The sequence below is a fragment of the Helicoverpa zea genome, chromosome 18 (genome assembly GCF_022581195.2).
Source record: "Helicoverpa zea isolate HzStark_Cry1AcR chromosome 18, ilHelZeax1.1, whole genome shotgun sequence".
Taxonomy (NCBI): domain Eukaryota; kingdom Metazoa; phylum Arthropoda; class Insecta; order Lepidoptera; family Noctuidae; genus Helicoverpa; species Helicoverpa zea.
The window spans coordinates 3,410,207-3,429,230 of record NC_061469.1 but is presented as its reverse complement, the minus strand read 5'-3'; the positions used below and the strand labels follow the sequence as shown (position 1 = coordinate 3,429,230).

At 34.5% G+C, this 19,024-nt stretch overlaps 1 protein-coding gene across 11 annotated transcripts in view; it reads left to right on the top strand.

The window, feature by feature from the left end:
• The window catches only part of LOC124638768 (NAD kinase-like), a 42,461-nt gene extending 23,474 nt beyond the window's left edge, over positions 1-18,987 (top strand). For 6 of the 11 annotated variants that reach the window (XM_047175856.1, XM_047175857.1, XM_047175858.1 and 3 more), the window contains 8 exons: positions 4,417-4,500; positions 6,239-6,368; positions 13,552-13,746; positions 14,049-14,151; positions 14,502-14,705; positions 15,261-15,418; positions 15,860-15,942; positions 17,300-18,987. In XM_047175856.1, coding sequence (XP_047031812.1) covers positions 4,417-4,500; positions 6,239-6,368; positions 13,552-13,746; positions 14,049-14,151; positions 14,502-14,705; positions 15,261-15,418; positions 15,860-15,942; positions 17,300-17,513 — 1,171 coding nt within the window. In that variant the 3' untranslated portion in view covers positions 17,514-18,987. Of the gene's footprint in view, positions 1-2,637; positions 2,662-4,416; positions 4,501-6,238; positions 6,369-13,551; positions 13,747-14,048; positions 14,152-14,501; positions 14,706-15,260; positions 15,419-15,859; positions 15,943-16,311; positions 16,395-17,299 lie in introns of those variants that run through there. The other 5 variants (XM_047175859.1, XM_047175854.1, XM_047175862.1 and 2 more) reach the window with 3 other exon arrangements.
• Positions 18,988-19,024: the final 37 nt, after the last annotated feature.

The following is a 19,024-nucleotide window of genomic DNA, read 5'->3' as shown; positions in this document are numbered from 1 at the left end:
TATAAAGAGTTTGGTTGTAATGGATAAACTCAAAAACTACTGAACCGATGTTAAATATTCTTTCATCATTAGGAAGCTATATTATCTGCGAGTAACATATGCTATATTTTATCCCGGCGCGGGCAGTAGCTCCCACGGGACGCGGGTGAAACCGCGGGAAAACCGCTAGGTTTTATATAAACCGCAATAGAAGATAAACAAACACGGAAATAATATTCACGTACCAATGGTTTTTGTACGTAAAGAGCAACTTTACTTGACCGTGTCCTTCAATACTCATGAATTAATGTATTTTGAATTAATGACTGCGAGTAACAACTAACAGTCACTTTTAATCAAATTATTTTGTAATTGGAAAATAATAACTGTCCATTATACATGATACTTACTGTTATTACGTTTCGTCCTTGTTTCAAGGGAAATACTGGGCACTTATTAAATAAGTAAGTATAAAAAATATACATATACCTATGTGTAAATATCTCTTTGATGGGTTACTATCAAACTCGAAAAAAATTCAAATCCACTGCCTGTGTAGTTGGTAATTCCTGATTTTTTAGCTAAACTGTTCCTTTTACGATATCTGTACTAATATTATAAAGAGGAAAAAAATGGGTTTGATTGTAATGGATATTTTTTTTTCACCATTAGAAATCTACACTTAAGGTGCGAGTAACATAGGCTATATTTCAGCACGGGACACGGCTAAGACCGCAGGAAAACGTCGAAATCCTCATGAGTCGTGTTAATACCATCAATAAATCCTGAAAACCGTACAAAAGTACCTACGGACCACGAAGTATCTAGCCTAGTTTATAATTATTACACGAGTACTGAACAGTAATTTTTCAAGAAAGCTATTTATAAAATAAAATAACAAATAATAGAAATTCACAAGCTGAGTTGTATTGTTTTATAATAGTAATCTATGGATGTCGTAAATATAAAAATAAAAGATTAACATTAACCACAGATCTTAAAACCCAATTTAAAAAGATCGTAAGTATACAATATACGTACAAGGACCATTAAACTTTAATGAGGTAATCATAAACATTAAATGCAATTCTGAAATTTATTACATATATAATAAATAGCAACCATTTTTTGTTTCTTTGCACCCTAGCTAGAGTATCCTAAACTCTTTAGCTATATTTTATCGGGCAGTAGCTCCCAAGGGACGCGGGTGAGACCGCGAGAAACCGCCCTAGGACTTGGGTAAACATAGTTCGAAAAGGATATTAGGTCATAAAGCCCAAGAGTTTTCATGGTAATCTGGAAAAATAATACCCAATATATAATGAGTTTCGTTATTAAAATAAAATAGTCTTTAAAAAGTCTTCTGAAACATATCAAAGGAAAAAAAATGTTTTCGTTTCTTCTTTCAGTTTCAGCTTATTAAATTCGTCTATGCATGTTTTTTAAGAACAGTGATGAACTTGCACTATTTATAATTCATGGTATTAGTTCCCAGTACTATTGTTTCATTAACTTCAGTTTTTTACACTTATTATGTCAATTAAGTTGTTCTGGCTGCTATAAATGAAAACCGTGGACGTGGATTTAAATTTTTTGCCAAGCTTTTTTTGGAACAAGTTTCCCGAAGACGTTCAGGTGCTGACTGTCATGTTTTTCTCATTAACCAACGTCAATAAGGTTAAGTTCTTATGCATAATGTTTTGTATTCTTATAGTCGTTTAACTACATACATACAGCATGTTGTAAAAAACAACGATTTTCATTCAAGGTAAAGAATACATGTTAAACTGGATACTTACTACCTATTTATGTTTTTTGCTGTGATAATATCGCATTATTATTTTTTTAATGTTTCCCACGTAGTTAATACTATACATTTTAAAATAATGCTATTTAGACTAAAATCAACAAAAACTATATAAAAAGTAGAATATTTATGTCGTCTTTAAAAAACAGAAATATTATTTTAGTTTCTGTAAATTTTATAAACAAAGTTTGTGTATAAACAAAGTCACCTTATTTAAGTGCTCTGTGATATTATTAGACTTCAAGTGATAAGTTGTTGTACTTACGTTTGTTTACCATCTGCGGAGGCTTATTGAAACAACTACTAAACAATTTGTATTTGTTTTGACATTTATCAATAATTTACAATAAGTACGAAGACTTTAGTAAAAATAATAATAACAACAGTTGCTGACGTAATATTTTGAAATATTGTGTAATTATAAATATAATAAACCTATTAATTGCTGATATATTGTTATAAGGTTTTCGCTAATCATACCTCATTGCCAAATTGGAATTAAGGTCAGAAAAATATGCTATCATCGATATTTCATCATTTATCATATGATGAGTTTGTAGTATTTTATCCATTATCGAAGATATAATATTTTACACAATACCTACAAATTTAAAAAAGTCATCCAATTACTTTTCATTGAGTATAAGATACTTACTTGTTAATAATATAAAAAAATATAATTTTAATTGTAAAAAAATATTTAATATAAAACCAGAGCTGCCTGTACATGAATAAAATAAATTAAATTAACATACTATAGTACTAGCACGCTTTGGGTTTGTGTATCGCGCTGTTTTGTACTTAGTTCAGTATTTCAACTCTGTTGTGGCGTACGTTTTACTCACCAATGGATACTTTATAGTACACACGTTCAGGTATTTTTTATTTATATTATGTTTATCTTAATTCGTAGGAAAAATTGAGAAAAATAACAGTTTAATTCACTTGCAACGTTTTGACAGCAAAGTGTTTTTTTTTTGTTTTGTATTTATCTATACATTTTACAAAACACATAGTAACGATCAGAACATGTTATTTTAATAAAATGATTAAAATTTGGTTACCTTAAATAATATTTTATCGTATCTAGATATTAATATTGTGTTTATTTATTATCTTCATCTGTAGGGAAACAAAAAGTTAAATTCACTTGCAACGTTTTTGCACACAGCAAAGGCTTTTTTTGTTTTGTATTTATACATTAAAAACACATGGTAACGGTCGGAACTCGTTATTTTTATAAAATAATTAAAATTTTGGTTACCTCAAAAACTATATTATCATATCCATATTAATATCTTTTTTAATTCTTACTTTAAATATTCATGAAACCGATGACTGCAAAAACATATAACTGGTCGCATTCCGTAAAAACCAACCGTGTGAGCCACATTAAGGTCACAAAGTTATTTCATTTTACGGACAAAAAGACCATTGTTGATAGTAAACATATATGTAGTATGTAGTTGTACTTATCATATAAATTCGCGTGCAATATCATGTTCTCAGAATATAAGTAAAGTGTGACAGCTGCTTGATAAAAGAAATTAACTATTTATATGGGTTAGCCTAATTTTTTCATGACTTACTTATATAAATTAGTACCTACAAAAATACAATGATTTATTTACTACCAGCAAAGTGGTCGTCTCGGCATTATTTTATACCAATCAAATGTGGTTTTATTGTTCTGCACATCGAGCCCAGTCTAACCAAGGGGTATTGGGTTGCCCGGGTAACTGGGTTGAGGAGGTCAGATAGGGCAGTCGGTCTTTGTAAAGCACTGGTACTCGGCTACATCCGGTTAGACTGTAAGCCGACCCCAACATAGTAGGGAAAAAGGCTCGAAGGATGAGGATGACATCGAGCTCATATAAAAATACGTCCAGCAAGGTCTAAACGAAATTCTTATTGAGTACTCCAAATAAGATCAAACTCATAGTTTTATTGTCAAGCCCTTGAATGAAAGGTGTCATCATGGTGTAATACATAATATCATACATGACATTATCTGAAAATCTGAGAAGGTATCTAATATCGTTGATTTTTCAACAATTTCATGTCGCTTAAAACAAGCTTGACACACGGGCTATTTATTATAATAGTACTTTACCTGCTACATATTTGTTTAGTTCCAATATTTTTGTCACGTTTACACCAAGTCATATTATGACACGTAACCAACGTTTAAAGTACAAATGCCAATTGCATAATAAGTATCTCGAATGCTCATTTCATAATAATATGTGCATTTAATTAAAGAAAGGACTTTCGAGAAACCCTGGACTCTTAAAAAGTTAAATACGCCGTCGCATTATAGCCAAAAGTTCGTAGGCTCAAAGCAAACAGAAACAGCGAAATTATATCCGAAGGTAAATAATAACCTGTCAAAATTATATAAAAACAGCTGTTCTCGTACATAGTAAACATACCCGGATGATACAAACTTTCCGGAAAATAAATAATTCAAGGGCAATAAAAAGACAATGCGTTTTATTTTTTACACGTCAACGATCGACAATTCCAGATTATTCCAACTTATAATGTACATATATGTAAAGTAGATTATTAATACATTATTATAAATGTATGCATATGCATATATTCACAGGCTGTTTAATATTTTACAGAAGGACGCGGTCCCTGAACGCACCGTCACCGATCCAACAGTTTGGACCATGCGGAAGGATAATGAAAAACTCGGCCATGGTTATGTAAGTGTCCCATCTTTAATTTTCTTTATAAATATCAACAAAAACTAAATTATTGTTTTGCCATTTTATACAGAAACCTCATTTAAAAAATGACAAAAATTACCCTTCATAAGTAGTATCATTTCTTGTGTAGGCTTTGATTACTTCTGGATAAGCTCGATTTTGCTCAGTCTTCTTTAGCCGAAATGCCCCTTGGTTGACGAAAATCATGATGCCGTATTATTCCTCTACGCTCAATTCAAAACGGTAGACGTGTGAATTTATGTGAAGAGCTTTCAAGTACGTTCTGACATCTTAATTTTACAATTCCAATACAAAAATTTTTTTTTTTTTTTTTTTAAAAAGCCAACAAGAGTTTAATTATTCACAATATACATATTTACATTAATTGAAAATAAAATAAAATAAACTTATATATAAAGAATATACTACTTATACTACTCGTCGTTTGCCTCCGACTAGGTGCTCCATGCTGCTCTCCTCATCGCTGCCACTGCGGGGAAGCTGTCAACAGCCTCGGTCACCACGGCCTGTCGTGCAGCCGGAGTGCCGGCCGCATACCACGACATGCCAACATAAACGACGTGATCCGTCGCGCTCTTGTTGCCGTCGGCGTGCCAGCCGTACTCGAACCAAATGGCTTGGCACGTGACGATGGCAAGAGACCAGACGGCATGTCGCTATTTCCGTGGAAGGTGGGTAGGACTTTAGTGTGGGACGCGACATGCGTCGACACTCTTGCGCCATCTCACCTTCCCGGAACTGCATGTTGTGCTGGCTCCGCCGCTGCACAAGCAGAGAACCTCAAGCGGCGCAAATATAGTAACCTTATAGGCAATTACATGTTTGAGCCGTTTGGGGTTGAAACTCTGGGGCCGTGGGGTCCGAGGGCGCACCTTCTTGCCAGGGATATTTCCCAGCGCCTGGTTGACACTTCCCGGGACCCAAAGGCTGGCTTTTATTTCGCACAGAGGTTGAGCATTGCCATCCAACGTGGCAATGCTGCCAGTCTTTTGGGTACATTACCCAGTGACAGCGATGAGGAGCAATTTTTTGATGCACTGTATTAGTTTTAAGTTGTATATATATATATACAAAAATTAAATTGAAATAGAAAACAAATGTCAACAGTGACCTACAAGTTTTTTCAATCAACAATTCGTCAGTACAGAGTAACTTATTGTGTGTTAACTTTTATTTTACCTTCACAACAAATTACGTGATTATTTATTACCTCATTCACTTCAGTTACAGTTGATCAGTCAAGGCCGTTGATTCGGTTTATTTATTGTAAATAATAGACGTCACTAACTCGCACGGGAAAAATACGGTAACCTCTTCCGTATTTTGCAAGTTATTCAAATTATGCTAGGCTTAAAATACGGCCTCGTGGATTAACGTCACATTAATAATTATAAAACAGAAGCATACAAAATCAAAGAATATTTCAGAATAAGAATTTATTTTAAATATGTAACGGTAGATTAAGATGAAAGGTATTCGGTATCCTTTACTCTAAAAAAGTTACAGCAACATCCAACATTCCAAAAGCTCCCAAATAACGATTTCTTTAAATCCGAAACTCAATAAAACCATCTAAATTAGTATTATCAAGAACATCTACAATCCAACATGTTCATGAAGTCATTTAAGTACTTATTAGTATTAAGCACAACCTCAATCCAAACCATGTCCTTTAAGCGACCATATCTCAACAGTATCCTTCTAAAAATTGCAGGCAAATCCAGGACCCGGCGTCGCAGCGGCTGACGTGGTACAAGCCGCCGCTGACGGTGCTGGTCATCAAGAAAGTGCACGACGCCACCATCCTGGCGCCTTTCGTGCAACTGGTGCACTGGCTGGTTCATGTGAGTCCAAAGACAAAAACGTTTAGACAGCATAGTGGAAAACAAAGTCGCTATGTCCATTGTTCGCTTAAATCTTCAAACCTACGCAACGGATTTTGATGCGGTTTTTTTCAAAAGATAAAGTGATTAAAGAGGAAGTTTTATATGTATAATAACTTAATAACCATCCATTAAGTAGTGGGGGAATACTGTTATTCCGTACGAAAACGAGGCGGGTTGTTAGTTCAAATTATTCTGATGAATCGGCACTTTTTTTTTCAAAACGCCCACCCTTCGCCATTCATATTCAAACTTGACTGCAAACTGTTTTCGAACGTCAAAAGCAAAAGACAGTCCCCCAAAAACGCCCACCCTTCATCACACCCTATTTGTTTTGCGTGGAAGAAGAAGCGGTGCAACAAACTCCACAGCAATACACGTATATCTGGTAGGATTGAAGAACCAGGTTTTACGAATTCTTTCTATATTTGTTATTAGCTGTTTCCCTCTGTTTTACCTGCTTCCCGTGGAAATTACGTACCTGGATAAAATTTTGCCTGTATGTCGCCCGGGGATAGTGTAGCTACCCAACAGTGAAAGTGTTCAGTTCAGTAGTTTCGGAGCATTTTACCTTTACAACCGAACAAAACTAAGGAATATAGAATCCTCAGCTCATCTAAAAAAGAGATTATTATGGCAGGGCACGTAATGATGTGTTTATCGTTTGAAGAGTCTGATACATTTCATGATTACATAGGTACATACTCTGCATCATGTAAAAAATCGCCACTGCTCATTCTAAAATCAGCAGATTTTTGCGAAGCACTCGAGATATGATAGTGTCTTGATATCCGGAAGATGATATGGATCCATATGGCGCCTTTTGAATTTAGGTACGACTTCTACCGGTAATAGTAGGTGTGCCCCATATTTGAAATGTTAAAATGTTGTTTTGTCGTCAATCTGGATTGCCAGACCATCCGCAAAAATCAACAACAAAAACAATAACCTAACCGCGATAATTGTTGCGGTTTAATTAATTATGATTACATAAATATTTTATTTGCATAGGTAGACTAATAAATGCCATGGAAACTTTATACATACCGAGGAATTTTACATCAGAATAAAGTATCCAATCCGACACTTGCTTAGTCAGTGATAATGGCGAAACTTTTAACTGGTATTTTAGTACGAAATCATTATTAAGTACATATTATATAAATTGGTTATATAGTTACCCTAAACGGCCAATATATGTAAGAAGGAATTCCAAGAGCATATTCCATACTAAATTATGCAATCATTCATAAAATGAATTGACATTATTAACATTAAGTATAGGTATCATCAATATAAGTATTAATCTCTAGAACTGCATAGACTAGCGTGATATTACAATAATGATGATATTACGAACTCATCTACGTTAGAGTTATAATTACTTACTTATATTTAATTGACTCGACAACACAGCTGCTAGTTTATCAACCGTACTGGTTCATTGATAATTTCATATCACGCCAATGTTATACGTTACAAAGTACATCTGGTCTAGGAAGACTATGTCAATTTTGTTTGGATGTTTGGTAAAAATATTGCTTATTTTGAAAGCTGGTAAAAAACTAAGTTTTTCCTCTTTTATTCTATCTTGAATTTAAATTTACAATATCTTTCCTCAATTCACTTGTGGTCGCTACTACATTTTAATTGACAAATACAAGTACCTCTCTTGGCGATGATATTATAGAATTAGATAAGAATGATTTGCAAAATATTCAGGTAACTGCACATTTGATTCACAAACACATATCTATATAAATAAAAATGAATTGTTGTTCGTTAGTCTGATTAAAACTCGAGAACAGCTGGGCTGATTGAGCTGATTTTGGTTTTAAAATGTTTGTCGTAGTCCAGGGTAGGTCTAAACGGTGAGCAAATAAGGAAAAAAATAAAAAAGTATAAAGTCGTGTGTTTGTGACTTACTAAAGCCTCCAATAATTAGGCGGTACGAAGTTCGCCGGGTCAGCTAGTTTTAAAATATTTTTTATAGAAACCACGCTCATATTTAGGATTTATGGCAAGATTTTAATAAGATTGATACTTGTAAATGTTTCGTTTGCTTTGATACACATTTGGTTCATCTAGAAAACTTATTATTTGGTACCATGTACCAAATTAATATAACGTGATTCAACTGTGTCCTAATTATAGTTTATAAGCGCTTAAAGTCAGTTAGTTCATTGACTCAAATAATAGGAAAGTGCAAGCTCGAATTGATGAAAATATTTATTTCATTATAACTTTTCAGCTATTTCTAGGGATATTATTATTTCTTATCTAAATAAAACCGGCCAAGTGCGAGTCGGACTCGCGCAGCGAGGGTTCCGTACAAATTCTGTATAGATAAAAAGTGAGTTTCGCGCCAACCGTTAAGTTTAGAACAATCTTAGTTATGGTAATTTCGTGAGAGTCAAAATAGTTAATATTTTTTATTTTATAATATAACTAAAATAGTAGGCCAGTACCTTGTAAAAGTTATTTTATTAAAGTTATTTATATACAACATTTTATAGTCATCATTCAGAAATTTGATTGAAAATAACTAATTATGTCTTAAAGGTCATTGGGCATATCTGACCCGCTTTGTAAAAAGTGGCGGACATGAATCAAAGTAGTTTTAAATCGTGGAGAATGGTAAGACGTTTCTTTGAATATAATATTTTATTAAAATTCCATCGAGACGAATATCCAGGATCGTTTGAAAAATATAAAAGACAAGCAGTTTCAGAGGATTGTACAGGTTGCAATGCTAGTTTTGATTGTTAAAGAAATTTCATAAAGAAGGAAGATGCCAATTCGGATGACCAGGATCTGATGAGGATCTGGAAACCCTGAGAAATCGAGGGCAACTCTTGAATATTGTAGGCACGCATCGAGTCATAACCAGACATGTGAGTGTATTTTTGAGGGTACTGGTAAACAGTGAAGGTTTGGAGCTGATTTGATTATGGAGACTACAGAGAGTCGAGGGAACTCCTGAACGGTATGTTGCAACTACCACGTGTTTGGGTTTATTTTATTCGTATTGGCGAAGACTTTCCACATAGATAGGTTTGACTGCCATTGTGGGATCGATAGCAAAGATCAGATATAGTTATGGGAACTCCTTTACAATTTATAACGTAACCTTGTGTTGGAGATTATTTTATTTTAGGTGATGAGAATTCACTACTAACTTGGGTTAAAGCAGACCGCCTGACGACTTGTAGCTGTCGAATTGTAACAACGACTTCTAGAGAGTAGGATTCGGGGCTGCTGGCTTTACGTTTCTAGAGCCTTGACAAAAGTGTAATTCTGGCCCTTTCTTTGTTTTATAAAGTCGGCTTTATTTTATTTTGTAGCATTTTACAAACAAATCCAACTTCAAACATAAAAAAGCAACAAGAAAACAAAAGCAAGAAAGAAATTAAAAAGATGTTAGGTGCATCGGTCTAAAGGATGCATCTATATTTATTTAACCACCGAGATCTAGACCGATGCATATAAACAGTTTTCTTGTTCTTTTTAGAAGTTGTTTTTTTTTGTAAAAAGTTTTTATTTTTAACTTTTGTGAAAAGTTCTCGTCAATACGAATAATATAAACACGACGTAACTAAAAACATACCGTTAAGGAGTTCTCTCGACTTTCTCACGTCTCCATCATCAGGTAAGCTCTAACTAAACCTTCACTGTTTGATAGTATCACCAGACATACATCTGAGAATCAAGTTTAAATCCTATGCATGCCTACAATTTCTGATAGTTGCCCTCGATTTCTCAGGATTTCCATCATCAGATCCTGACCTGATGACAATGGAAATAAACGGCGAGTATACTCTTTCACTACAAAGAAATAATTTCTCAAATCCGTCAAACGTGGTCGTTTAAATTCCCCATTGAAATGAGGAAAATATTTGATGTTTACACCTGATTTTCTCTAGATTCCCATGGTTCACATTGATGCGACTAATGCCATAGTAAATCAGAGCCTTTATCATTATACTGTGCTATATTTCGTTCGTATCCGCCGTGGGTATGGTTTCCATACTAAGGTGCCCAATGACCTTTGAATGATTTAAAATTTTTCACAGTTTAGAGGCCATTATATTTAAGAAGTGTTTGATATGAATTTCACTTTTTATCAAAACTTTAATATCTCTACGCGTTCATGTGAAAAAGGGTAAGTAGTAAGTTTATAATTATTAAAAAAATATTTTATGTCATGTAAGCAAAAATTATATTATTTTAATATTTTATGTAACTTCAAATTTATCATTTTCGTAATTTTTCCTTTATCTGTACTATATAACGTTGCTTCGTGCCGAATTTCAAGATTCTGAGTTCACGGGAAGTACCTTGTAGGTTTTGATTCCCTAGCGTGTGACGGAAATTCGTCTAAGGTGTCGGTAAAACTGCTGTATCTTTTGATCGCGTTAACTTAGAAGTTTGATTTTTTCATTGCTTAAAGGGACAATAGACCTAGGTATTTGGTATAAATTTCAATTTGGTACCTTTATTCGTTCGTGAGAAATAAGGTAGTAAGTTTCATTTTATTAAAATATTTTTATTATATTATATAACAAAAAAAATGAGATTTTCGCAATTTTTCCTATATTTGCATTATATGACAATGCTTCATGCCAAATTTCAAGATTCTGAGTTTACGGGAAGTACCCTGTAGGTTTTGATTCCTTTGCGAGTGTCGAAATTTTGTTGAAAATATCAACATAATCGGTTGTATCTTTTGATTGGCTTGGCTTAGAAGTTTGATATTTTCACAGCTTAAAGGGACAATAGACCCGAGTATTTCATGTGAATTTCAGCTTGATACGTTCACGTGTTCTTAAGATAAAGGGTCTTGACAGACAGACAGACAGACAGACAGACAGACAGACAGACAGACAGACAGACAGACAGACAGACAGACAGACGGACAACAAAGTGATCCTATAAGGGTTCCGTTTTTTCCTTTCGAGGTACGGAACCCTAAAAAAGTTACACTATTGACAAAATAAGTACCTACCCGTACTGCTGTTTTTGCTTGCACTTATGTATGTTCGAGACTACTCCCTGATTGTATCTAACACATGTAAACAGGTTTTGATATTTAAAATAAAATAAATTTAAAATTCCATTTACACTTTTCAATATAAATTCTTATCCTTACGAGCTATACTTTCCTATGTACCTAGTTGATATTGTCTCGGTCCGTCACGCCGTTTTCCCTAACGCAAAAAGCGGAACTGCATGTAATATCTAAATAACAATAAACATTTTAGATTCAATCGTTTTTTCATTCCTTCAACTTAATAATATAAATTATATAGTGTATCATAAATTCATAATATACATTGAATAACTATACAATACATAAGAAATCTAGACAATATAAAATACAATGACTTTTTGTTTTTATATTTAAAAGTTTAATATTTCTATTTTCATTTTTTCAACACAAATTTTATTGATTGATATGAACTTGAACAGCCTGTCATCAAATATAAAACCGACGTAAATAGCCGATGGACATAATAGTTGAAATTGAATCATAAACGCCAACCGCTTATTGATCGAAGCTCATACAATGTTAATGAGAGACGGCCATTGTTGTCACGCCAGAGGACTGACGATTCATAGCAATGTCTACTGTGTACGCCATATGTGGTCGTTCTTACATGAATTTAAGAAAACTTTGTTTAGTTTTCGATAATTTCTGAAATTAGAACAATAGAGGACTAAGCACATAGAACTATGTACCAGTCAGGTTGCTGACTTGAATCATAATTACAAAATGTCTGAACCCTAAAATCTCAAATGCAAAAGCTGTGTTCAGGGACTTTGGTGATGCTCTCATGTCTCCAAGTTACTATATTCTCAATTCATGACCGTTAGTAGTCAGAAATTATAAGGTTGGAAGTTATAACTGCATTGTGGAGGTCAGATAAAAAGTCGCTCCATGTAAAACACTGATACTACAGGTGCACGCAGTTACACTGGAAGCCGATCCCATCGTAGTTGGGAAATGGCTAGGCAGATGGTGATGGACTTTGCTGTTGACCTTACATTTTTCTATAGGAAATTAAAACTAGCTATAAACAAGATAGCCGGAACTTGAATGAATAGTATTCTATTTGCTTACTCGTTCGGATCTTTACGATTTGTTGTGTTGATGATGTAACTACAACCATGGCACAATCTCATTCAATACTACTAGGTATGTAGTTAGAGTTTCTATTGAACCATTGCGTGATCAAAGATGTATGTAAATAAAAACAAATTGTATGTACTTACCTGCTAGAAAAACTTAACCAACGTTCTTATGAGTAAATGTAGGTTTAATAAATTATCATAGTATCTATACTATTTCTTATAAGTATAGGTAAAGAGTTGATTTATTTTTTTGTTTGTTAGCTTAAAAAAAAACACTGTTCTGAAACTACACTATCCTCAAATGACAAAGTCTATATTTTATGCCGGTATAGGATGAAGTTACCCCTTTAGAAGCGTCGACAAACAGTAGCAGTTTGTAGCTAGAAACTTAATAAAAACAAACATAATGAATTAGCATACATTTATAATGAAATCAAACAGTTTACCTTAATGATTATAAGCACGTGGGATACACGACACATGCATGTGTTTATGAATAATACATCTAATGGAATCACTGGAATTTGGTCGTTCGCCAACATTTATTGCATGCATGCGTTCGTCATTTTCATTCATGTATTTTATATTAATATGTTACAATTTATTTTATACGAATGGGGATCTGAGGAATTTAAAGTTTCCATACTTTGTTTTACAGTACCTTTACTCCAGCAGATACATAAGTTCAGTCTAACTAAAGTGAATGAAGTTTAAATAATTATAGAGAAAACTTACCCACATACATTATCAAATAAAAATAATGGAAAACATTAAAATACTGGGTAAAAATTCAAGCACACTAAAAGTGGTTCTGATGAAATGATACAAACAAAATTAATTTAGCAACTTCAGAAAAAAAAGTTGAAATTGTCTTCAGAAAAAGAAGAACGATTCTCACTACAGATCCCTACGGCTGGCAATTTTTTTTTTGTCATTGATCCTCCCACATGCCAAAAAAGATTCAGAACAGCCACAAAAAATCCCCTATTCTTATTATAGCTTCTAATTCCAGGACAAGAGCATGGTAGTCTTCGTGGAAGCAGCAGTTTTGGATGACAGACTGTTAGCCGAGTACGGAGACTTCTCTTCAGTGAAGGAACGGCTGATGACCTTCAGGGCTGGCACTGATGATCTCACAGATAAGATTGACTTCATCATCTGTTTGGGCGGTGATGGCACGCTGTTGCATGCGAGCTCGCTGTTCCAGGTGAGTGGCATAGATGTTGTGTAGACCTATGAATTCGTTTAGGTATGGCGAATATTTAGATTTGATGAGAAATTGGTGAATATGAGTTTGATCCACAAATCCACACTATGTTCTAGTACGATAAATAGTTTGTATAAACAGTCCCTTGACACATAGCTGAAATATCGTTATCGAGTTTGGAAAAATGCTTTATAGTGAGTGAGGTTTCCTTAGCTCTTGAAAATATTTTTAAAAGACCTGCTCTCATAATTATTTTTCTGTTCCGTGATTTCAATACATAAAACTTTAATATTTCTTTCCAGCAATCAGTCCCTCCTGTGATGGCATTCCACTTGGGTTCTCTAGGGTTCCTAACACCCTTCGAGTTCAATAACTTCCAGGATCAAGTCATGAACGTTCTGGAAGGTAAGGCTGACACTTGTATTAGTCAAATACTTGATCTATGAGTGTACTTTTGTAATGAAGAATCTGATGGATTGCTGTAAAAATAACTAAATAATAAAATCTAATAAAAGAAAAAATTACCTTCACTTGTCTTACTTGTCTACCTCACATAGACCAGAGCACAGTAAAATTTTGTCCTTTCATCACTACGACTTTTGAACCATTTCCCATGATCAGAAATCATTCAATAACTACTACCGCCAGGCAATTTTAAATACTCTTTCTTGTCTCCTATTTGTGTTTGTGTGGTGTTGTGTCAATAAATGTTTTCCTTTTTTTGATTAAAAATATCTTTATTAAATCATCTCCAGGTCACGCAGCCCTAACGTTACGTTCGCGTCTACAATGCGTGGTTTTGCGCAAGAGTCGCGACGACAAAGACGGTAAAGAGAAGAAGAAGCCCACTACGATACTGGTGCTCAACGAGGTGGTGGTAGATCGGGGACCTTCGCCTTACCTGTCCAATATCGACCTGTTTCTAGATGGGAAGCATATCACTTCGGTACAGGGAGACGGTAAGAAACTTAATAAGTGATTTAAACAGGCTATTGTTTTGAGACTTGAGGCGTTATAAACGAAATGGTTTTTTTTAGCTTCAGACGAAAAGTAACTATGTAACATTTTATAAGTACCTACACGTTTTTCAAAATTCTCTTCGTCATGTTCCGAAAGGCCGACGGTAGCAAAATTATCTGCCAAGTCTTTTTGCTAACTATGTAGGGGTCGTTTCCAATCTACTTGGATGCAGATGCCTACCAGTGTATTACATGAAGCTTACTGCCTTTTTGACCTCCTCCACCTAGTTACTCGGGCAACCCGATACCCCTTGGTAACTGGTAGTCAGACTTTCTGTCTTCTGACTACCTGTAACAGCTGCTCACGATGTTCAAATGTGCTTCTTATTGAAGGAGTTCTATGCAAAATAATATTGTACGTACCCTTTGGGCTACGTGAAAACCCATTTGCATTTAGGTATGTACATTGCCTATGTAAGTTCTTCTTTACGCTATAAATAAATAAGAAGTTTTCCAGAAAATAAGTCGACTAAAATTACGTATTTCAATTTCCAGGCCTAATAGTATCGACGCCAACTGGCAGCACAGCATACGCGGTGGCTGCCGGCGCCAGCATGATACACCCGTCAGTTCCCGCCATCATGGTGACGCCCATCTGCCCCCACTCCCTCTCCTTCAGGCCTATCGTTGTACCCGCTGGAGTCGAACTCAAGGTAGTTACAATTTTATGTATAAGGCTTTAAGAATGAATTCCGATTGGCAAATGCCCGTGGTGTTCCATGTTATATCCATGGTTTTCCCAATATTATATCTATCAGTCTGTTGGTTGCCTTTCTACAGATAGAATTTTGACATCAGTCCCATACAAGTTATGTCAACCTCCTATCTCTAGTAAGCAAAATAATAGATAGATAAAATATTGGGAACAGCCGCAAAAGAATCGAGAAATCGAGGTATCCGCAACGGAACACACTGTCTATGTCCTAAGACATATCAATGACTAAAAGGTTGTATGTCAATACAAATAAAATTGGTTTCCAATTGAAGTGGTATAAAATTTATTTTGATTTGTTCTCTTCACAGGTTCGTATATTTTTTCTACTAAATTATATTTATTTTTTAATGTCCCCATAGTTAACTAAATAAAATTCTAGATCGCTCTGTCCCCGGACGCGCGAAACGCGATGTGGGTGTCATTCGACGGGCGCAACCGACAAGCGTTGCAGCACGGAGATAGGTACCTGCTCCCCCCCCCCCTCTAAGCACGCCGCTATACGCTTGTTAACGCATGTCTACTTAATATTATATGTATATAGTGCTGTTGGTCACTAATTTACTGTTGTCTTATTGTCTACTCTAGATAGTTCTTATGTATAATTAGGACTATATCATAGTAAGTATGTATTAACCAAATAACAGAAACATAGTTATTTATAAGTAAAAAGAAAACTTCCCCTTCACTAAGATACGAAATACGAACCCTAGGACCCATAAAATTTAGGCAAAATTCCAAATTTTATCTACAGAGACCTTTGAACAGGAGGTCATTTACGCAGTCAAATGGTAGAATGGTAGAATTCAGCCGAGGTGTCCGGGCTTGTTTCAGATAATGCCCACGCTAGAGGCGCGTAGTGCCGCCAGTGTGTCGTTCGACGGGCGTTCGCAAGTCACGCTCAGGCCGGGCGATAGGTAACTTACACACATTCTATGGAGACGGCATCATCACAGATTACATACTCAATGGAAGAATCAATTTTGGGTCATATTTCTGAAAAATTTTAGCTCTGTATTGTAATTCGAGTCGAGTTCTATTTAAAATGATATTCAACCAAATAAATAGCTCCAAATGTATATTAAAGACGCAGAGTCAGATTTTTGCAATTTTATATCTCATGATTAAGTAACAATGCCGTCTCTTTTATTTTCAAAAGAATGAAGTGGTAGTGGTCATAAAATCTTTCTTTAAATTCATGAACATCCATTTTTGTGAAGCTGGGAAAGTTTATAGGGATCTATGTGCTTTACAGTTCTTGTCAAATTACTTTGTTGCTCTCAAGTGTCCACTAATGACTTCATGATAACTGGAAGCGTCCTACTGCGCATGCGCGAGACATCTCGCAGTTATTTCTGGAGCGGCAAAGTTATTTGATGACTGTTGTAGCATATCTGGTGAAGGGCTGCAGTTGTTTTTTAGATTTTTTCTATATAAAGGAGTAGATTTTATTAGTGTAGATCAATATGCTTAATGCTTCTGCTTTGCATGTATTTACTAAACATTATCTAACATTAACTTATTTTAGTCACTTGTCATATCCATCATGCATGTCAATTTATTTGTGATTAATTTAATTTGGTTTTTGTACTTTTGTAGTTACTTTTTTTTATGAATAATGTAAATAATATTTTTTGTCAACTCTAAGGAATTCAATATGCAATGGCATCATTTTGAACTTTGTTTTTTTTTTTAATCCCAAAAATATAAACCAACTATTCCTATTCGAAATATGAAATGCCTACTTCATCATCATCTTTTAAACATTTAACCATTCAAAGCCCCGGAGACCATAAACTATACCCAAATTTTCCACCAACAGCCTGTACGTGACGACGTCAGTGTACCCCGTCCCGTCAATATGCGCGCAGGACCAAATCTCCGACTGGTTCGACTCTCTCGCCGAGTGCCTGCACTGGAACGTTCGCAAAAAACAAAAACAAATCGACGAACTCAGCGACATGACCCACTCCTCCAGCGATAACCTCGAGGAATTGGACCACAACCATCATGACGAGAGACCAGCTGACACATGACCAGTGTCAACTTGACCACAGTGGACAAGACGTGATAAGAACTCCTTAGTTACTTTGTCTGTAAGCGAAATGCCAATGTTGTTTCAAGTGAACGTGAATTTCGTTTAACACCGGTTTTTACACCGCCTGTCTCTACTTTTATCGGTAAAATTGAAAATGTGTTCTGAATTTGTAAAATTGTTAAAATATTGTGAGGTTTATTGATTAAATATGACTTCTAAATGTACCTATGTTTTTAAAGTTAATATGTAAAGTTAACTTAAGTGAACAACGAAAATATGTGGGATGAAATTTCGGTATAAGAGTGTGGAATTATAGAATGAGTTTATGATTTTTATGTTTCGGCTAATAATGTGATACTGGTTGCTATAGTCTTGTTTTTGACATTCCCTTGGACAATAAAAAGTAACATGTTATGTCTTTCTCGGGTATGTTCGGTTTTTCATCTTCTATGTTGTTAAACATCTCTTACTCTTAATGAAGTGCTCAACAAACAATAGAAAATCACTCATACATCAATAAATATGTACCAGATTTAGGGGTATTTCCGAATATGCTCCACATTTTTGCAATAATAATACATAACGACTGTTATGTGAACAACTATGAAGGTGCTAACTAAATAAAACAGTGCCAATGTAAAATATAGGTGAAGTGAAGCAGCTACTTGTTCTAGTGAAAATATTATGATTTTGTCGCAAAATAGACTAATTTAGCCCTTGAATAGCTGTAATCAACCTTTTGCTAAGAAGTATGTACCATGTAACCAAAACTTTATAAGATCTAAAACCTAATTAGGGAATTTGTGAAGTGTCAGATTAATAAGTTTTCTCGTCATTTTACTTGAGCAAAAGGTTGATTATCTCTGTTTAAAGATAAATCGCTAGTGTTTAATAGCGAGCACAAAATGTCGATAGTCGATAGTTTTTATTACTTTCAGCTCTTTCTTAACGTTTAGGGATTGAAATGTAACGTGTACAAAAGAAATCGCGATATTATTTTTATTTAATGTGACATCACAGTTATGAAGTTCCTTGGCTGTTTTTAATATAAATATTGCCTGCTTACGTGAAGTAATGTGATTGTGCTTTTTTTCTTTTTTATGTATATCAATTAACCGAATTCGATAAACTACTCATGCTCCGCATATGTGTAAACCCTAGTGACCTAAATAACATTTATGTCGATATTTTTTATGAATTATTATCTGTATTTTTATTGTTTTCTGCAGTTGTGATTAGCCAACACTCACGTTTGCTTACCAAAGTGTACTTTGAATGATGTTTTTGTGAATCTCTGCTTGTCTTATGAAAATTGTTATTTGGTTGTGGTATTATGGCAGCAGTGCAATATTTGTAATATGAACATTATTTCTTTTTTTTTCCTGGATGTATGTATATGTATTGGTGTTCAATGAGTATAATAGAAGGATAAATTATGTGTATAGTTTTACAATAAATTATATGAATGCGAATTTTGTTTTGTTTTACAAATCTCCGAATCCCCTCGAG